The following is a 6,331-nucleotide window of genomic DNA, read 5'->3' as shown; positions in this document are numbered from 1 at the left end:
CAGCAGGAGACACAGGTCACTTTAGCCAAATCTTTACCATTTGTCAAGCAATGAAATTATTTCTGTCATGCAGAGATTTAGTGATTTTGTTTTTGTAAGTAAACACTGTTGTTAACTGTGTAAGAAACTGAACCAATTGAATGTTGGGGGCGGGGAGAGTAGTTCTGCAAGGGGAGGACCAGGGCTATTTTTGGGCAGCAACGCACAGGAACGGAGTTCCGGCTGACTTCCAAGTTGGCCACGCCCAACAGGAACACATTAGCATAATAGGCCACACCCAACAGCAGAAACTCATTAGGATTGGCTACATTAGGGGTGTGTGGCCTAACATGCAAGGTAAACAGAATAAGAAGCAAAAGGTGGGTGTGGCTGGATAAGCACACTTCTGGTAGCATGGGGGTGTGACCTAATATGCCAATGTGCTGTGTTGTCATGGGTGTGGCCTATTATGCTAATGAGTTCCTGCTGGGCTTTTTCTACAAAAAAAGCCCTGGGGAGGACCTTCTTGTGTATATATAGACTTTAACTTGGTCGCTTCAATCTAGTGTTATCTGGTCATCCTAGGGTAGCCAACTCCAGCTTGGGAAATTTATAGAGGTTTGGAGGCTGTGTAGAGGGAAGGCAGAATTTGGGGAGGCAGCTCAGTAAGAATGTAATGCGATAGAATCCCCCATCCAAAGCTGCCATTTCCTCCAGAAGAACTCTGTAGTCTCCAAACTCTCTCGCCTGTAGATAAGATGCAATTCCAGGAGAACCATAGGACCCACCTGCAGGTTGGCAACCTTATATCAACTTCACTAAGGGACTAACTCATAGTAAAGCATTTTGTTAATTGTATTTTTCCTTCTTTTTGTAAATTTGCTTAACAAACTTTTTGACTTCATGGATTTCAGAGATATGTTTTCTTCAAAAAGCCTAAGGAAGTTAAACCCCCTGAGGACCTTCAGGATCTTGGAGTCAGATTCCTGCAACCCTTTGTCAATCTGCTGTCCAAAGGAACATACTGGTGGATGAATACGTTCATTAAAACGGCACATAAGAAGCCAATTGACCTGAAAGCTATAGGCAAGCTGCCTATTGCCATGAGAGCTGTGACAAACTACACGTGCCTTAATGAAGCTTTTGAAGCACAGAAAGTAAGACATGTTAGTTATACACCTCATTAGTAATATACCTCTTTGGATTATATATGCAGTCATAAATGTAAGCACTTACATATGTAAGCAGATTTTTGAATACTTCTGACATAAAATTTGGCGTCCATGAAATCCTGAAATGATATCTGTTGGGAAAGCTTTCTATTTGGAATAAATTATTAGTGTAATTTGCATATGGCTAAAGCTAGATAAAGGAGCTGCGGTGGCTCAAGTGGTTAAGACACTGAACTGCAGGCTGTGGAAGGTCGATAGTTCAGCAGTTCGAGACCCAAGTGTGCCGTATGACTGAGTGAGCTCCTGTCTCTAGTTCCAGCTCCTGCCAACCTAGCAGTTCGAAAGCAAGAAATTGCAAGTAGATAAATAGGAACCACTTCGGTGGGAAGGTAACAGCATTCCGTGCACCTTGGTGTTTAGTCATGCCGGCCACATGACCACGGAAACATCTTCAGACAGCGCTGGCTTTCGGCTTTGAAACGGAGATGAGCACCGCAACCCTAGAGTCGGATTCGACTGGCTTTCGAGCAAGGGAACCTTTACCTTTTAAAGCTAGATAACTGGATTGTTGAGATCCTAACTAGATGAGATACTGGGAGATTCTTGATTAGATCTTCCCAGTGTTTTTTTTAGATAGTAATAGCAGCTGCATGGGGCCCTGATTTGCATGGGGGCTAGACAGGTAGAAGACGCTTCCATTCCTGCACAGTTTCACATCCTGAATCTGACCCCTCTCACACATTTGTAGATGCAATGTTGTCCTTGAGCAATAAAAAGGACGGACAGACGGAAGGAAGGAAGGGGTAGTCTGTGTGCTTTTCCCCCGGTTCAAAGCCTAAAAACATTGTGAAAATTGGTTTTGTTTAGGAAAACCATGGAGGGGTGGCAGAATTAAGAATTAAACCCTCTTTTTCTCCCCACTTCCCATAGCCCCAAATTGGAGCACCATAAAGCTACTGTGCTCATGTTTAAAAAAACAAAACACTGGGATAAACTAATCACGGATGTCCCAGAGCCTCATTGAGCTAGACTTTAAGACACTGCAGTCATATCCCCCTCTTGCTGGTCATGGCCGTTTGCCCTCTCTGTTTATATTCAATCTGCCACTTCATGCCAACAAAGTATACACTAATATTACACCATAATATAGCTGTTAAAGGTGGCATGTGGCTCTTTTTTGTTTTGAATAATTGATGGTGACCCATTTTGGCAAACACTTTTCAGATACATAGTAATAATTCCTGTAAAAATTCCTTGGATTTTTTTAAAAAAACCACCTCAAAACCATAGTGTAATCATGCTGTAAAATGCATTATAAAATGCATTAAATATATAAAATGCAAAAGTATTACTTTAGAAAATGTTGTCTCTCATTAATATTGCTTTTGTTGTATGAAATGCATATTTCTTAAGGCAGAGAATATGCAATACCCAAACCATTGTATATTATTTATTTATTAACTTTTTATTTATAGCCCACCTTTCTCATTAAGTCTCAAAACAGATTGCACGGTATAGAACAATGCAATCATATAGCATGCAACACCCAGTAAACAAGGGAACAGATTGAGGAATACAAAGATTAGAAACAATGCAAAAAATGATCAGACATGATACGTCAAAAATGAAAACAATGGAAGTAGAAACAAGGCAATGAGAGCAATATAATGCATATAATAAACAGTGACATAAATTATGATCCTATTCCCTTTACAAAAGCACCTTCTAGAATCTTTCCATTATACTATAGCCCTCTTCCATTTATAAAAATGCCCTTCTGAACAATTGTATTTTATACAGTTTGCAGAGAGACCGACATAAGACTTCCTGATCACCTCGGGCAGGCCAAGGGGGGCACAAAAGAGAGCACATGTATGGGTGGCCATATAGGCTAAATAAAGGTAGGGAGCCATCTTTCAGGCTAAATTAAGATCAAATAAAGTGTTGTTTGCCAAATAAAGTGTTGTTTGCAGCTACACTAACTTGCTTCTCCAACAATAATGCCGGGTCCAGTATAAGCAACATTTTTGTTCATCTAAAGCTGGGTTGGAAAATCCACAGTTTCTATAGATTTGTACTTTCAACAGCAACCCTTACACACATACACACACACACTACATCTCATGGCATTCATGAGGCTCTCATGGAAGATGGCAATGGCTTGTCGTGCATCAGGAACTGGTTGAGGGAAACCCTGTCTCACAAACAGAACTCAGCTCACAGTTCCCTGGATACCATCTGCATGCAACAACATCATATTTGGAAACAACTTTTGCTTTCAGAAATTGCAAGTAGATAAATAGGTACCACTTCAGTGCGAAGGTAACAGCGTTCCGTGCGCCTTGGTGTTTAGTCATGCCGGCCACATGACCACGGATACCATCTGCATGCGACAACATCATAATTGGAAACAACTTTTGCTTTCAGATATTTTCAGCTATTTCATATGCCTTTGTTAGAGATCACCAGTTTATAGTTCTCCTTTCCTTTTCATTTATTTAGTTCATTAATATACCTGCCTTCGTCCAATAATTAACAAAGGAAACAATATAATCACAAAACTTAAAGTATTAGTCAACAGGAAGTATTAAAACAAGTTTAAACCTAAACAAGCCAAGTGTCACTTGCAGAATCACTAAAACTAGAAAGATGAAAGCTCAAGTAAAAAGATACAACATGGTATCAAAAAGGAATGTAATAAAGCTGCCATTTGTACAAAAAGTAAATTCCTTCTCAGCATATGCAGATTGGGGGGGGGGGGTGTGAATGTATTACATTTTTTGTGCAAAACCTGATTTTACTATGGTAGCCATGCTTGTCGTTTAAAAAGCAATGTGTAAAAAGAGAAGAGGGGGTCTAAGTATTACATGAAGAGATCTGCATGAGTGAGGATCTCCATCTCCTCCCTCGTTTTACCTTCCCACGTTCAGTAATGTTAGACGGTTATTTTTCATGTCTGACTGATACTGGAAGCTATCTGGGCTGGGAGAAAAGTTCCCAAAACAACGAAGTACGGGGAGATAAAAGGGAAGAGATTATTTAAAATTTAGACACATATGTATCCTGGCTGGACACACGTGAATAAACAAACCTTGGCTGTCAGAGCTGTATCTAGTCTGATTCTTACTCTTTCCAAATCAGAAATCTATATTCACTCTGAATTTTTACATGGAGTCACCCATGCAGGGGCTTCCACATTCCTGAGAGCAACTTTACACATCTCTCGCTTCGAGTGCAGGATACTCACCTCTGTATGGTTAGGGAAAATTCATGTATCTCCCAGAAATGCTCACATCTACATGTGATGGCTGAGGCTATATACTGCAGCTATGTACTTTACTAATTCCAGATCAAAATTGTTTCAGCAATATTAATTATGTATCAACGTGATTACAGATTTGTACCCTGTTTTTGCATGTAAATTGTAGACTAGTTCCAAAGTTATCTCTAGTTACAAAGTAGGGTCTAAACTCCTTTCAGAAAAAGTTTAAAACCTTCATGTAGAAGAATTTTACTTACATTTTCCCAACATATGTTTCTCATTGTTGCCAAACCTTTTATCAGCACTTCTTAAACTTAAAAAAAAAAATTATTTCCCCCAAAAACTATTCTCCTACTGTTTGCTCCACAGTGGCATATTGGGTCAAAGTTATAGCAGAATTTTTGCTCACAAGACTCCACAGCTTAGAGGGAGCATTGTGGGGGACCCCTGTCTGTACCGGGTGTCTGGGAACCCTACTCATATATGTTATGTCATCACATCATGTGTTTCTGTGACTCTGCTCCACACCTTTGGCTGCTGCTAACAGGAGCAGATAAATTCAGAACAAAATGATATTACAGCATGGGTAAGTTTCCCTGATGGTTGAGAGGAGAGGTGAAAGAACTTGATATGGGGCTGCCCTTTCCGGGATATTGATTCAGATCAGTAGTTTATAAATAGGGCTACAAACATTAAGGTGGGGTCTGGAGTCAGTTTGATGAGAGCCAGTTTGGTGTAGTGGTTAAGTGTGCGGACTCTAATCTGGGAGAACCGGGTTTGATTCCCCACTCCTCCACTTGCACCTGCTGATGTGACCTTGGGTCAGTCACAAGCTCTGGCACAGCTGTCCTTGAAAAAGAGCAGTTTGTGTCAGAGTTCTCTCAGCCCCACCCACCTCCCAGGGTGTCTGTTGTGGGGAGGGGAAGGGAAAGGAGTTTGTAAGCCGCTCTGAGACTCCAAGTGAAGGGCGGGGTATAAATCCAATCTCTTCTTCTTCTTCTTCTTCTTCTTCTGGAGTCCTCATGAAAATATAACTAATCTTTAGACTACAGAGATCAATTCCCCAGGAAGAAATTGTAGCTTCAGAGGGTAAATCCTGTGGCATCACCTCCCTGCTAGCCCCCTCTCCAGGCCCTGTCCCCAAATCTCTAGGAATTTCCGAAACCAGAGCTGGCAACCCTAACTATAAAAATGAATTGTGTGGATGTGATTTAATCTCTTTAGAGTATGAAATTTTCACATCTTTATCCTATTAATAGTTAATATTTTTAATATTCTTGGGCAGAGCAAAAACACTCCATATCCACAAGGATCCACGTCCATCTGGCATGCCCTCTGCTGTGCCTTTGGAAGACCTTTGGTTCTAAGCAGCACTTTCCGTATCCTGGCAGATTTGCTTGGATTTGCTGGTCCCCTCTGTATTTCTGGAATTGTACACCATGTTGGGAAAGGGAACAACACATTCCGCCCTCAGGTATTGCTTGTTGTGTCATTTTTAAAATGTATGTTAGGTTGCTGCTAATTTCTTTCCTAGACTATAAGACGTGATAAATCTTTGGTATTAAAGTTAAGAACGTGACATATTATATTGACGAGAAATTTAAGCAAGCATATGATTAAGTATTAAAGATTTAAGTATTTACTTAGTATTTTTACTAAGTATTTACTTAGATTATTATTAGGGATATGTAGTTAGAAATGTATTACCTGAACAGCATCCATATATAAATATTATAAATACTCCAAATATAAACAATTATTTCTCACATTCAGGACCATTTGGAAACATTTTGCATTATTTTGGTGTTTCCAGGGGTCGTTTCGTAGAAAAAGAGCTAGGGGAACTCATTAGCATAACTCATTAGCATATGCCACACCCCCTGACATCACCGGAAGTGTGTCATAAGGCCACACACCC

At 40.2% G+C, this 6,331-nt stretch overlaps 1 protein-coding gene across 1 annotated transcript in view; it reads left to right on the top strand.

The window, feature by feature from the left end:
* ABCC8 (ATP binding cassette subfamily C member 8) overlaps window positions 1-6,331 on the top strand; it is a gene marked incomplete at its 5' end in the record, with an annotated part of 118,395 nt that overhangs the window by 14,365 nt on the left and 97,699 nt on the right. The window contains 2 exons of the mRNA XM_015423247.1: window positions 894-1,136; window positions 5,699-5,887. Coding sequence (XP_015278733.1) covers window positions 894-1,136; window positions 5,699-5,887 — 432 coding nt within the window. The remainder of the gene's footprint in view (window positions 1-893; window positions 1,137-5,698; window positions 5,888-6,331) is intronic.

This window comes from Gekko japonicus, unplaced genomic scaffold (genome assembly GCF_001447785.1).
Source record: "Gekko japonicus isolate JY-2015 unplaced genomic scaffold, Gekko_japonicus_V1.1 scaffold936, whole genome shotgun sequence".
NCBI classification, from domain to species: domain Eukaryota; kingdom Metazoa; phylum Chordata; class Lepidosauria; order Squamata; family Gekkonidae; genus Gekko; species Gekko japonicus.
Note: the sequence above shows the minus strand (reverse complement) of the source record. Positions and strands in the feature narration are given on the sequence as shown.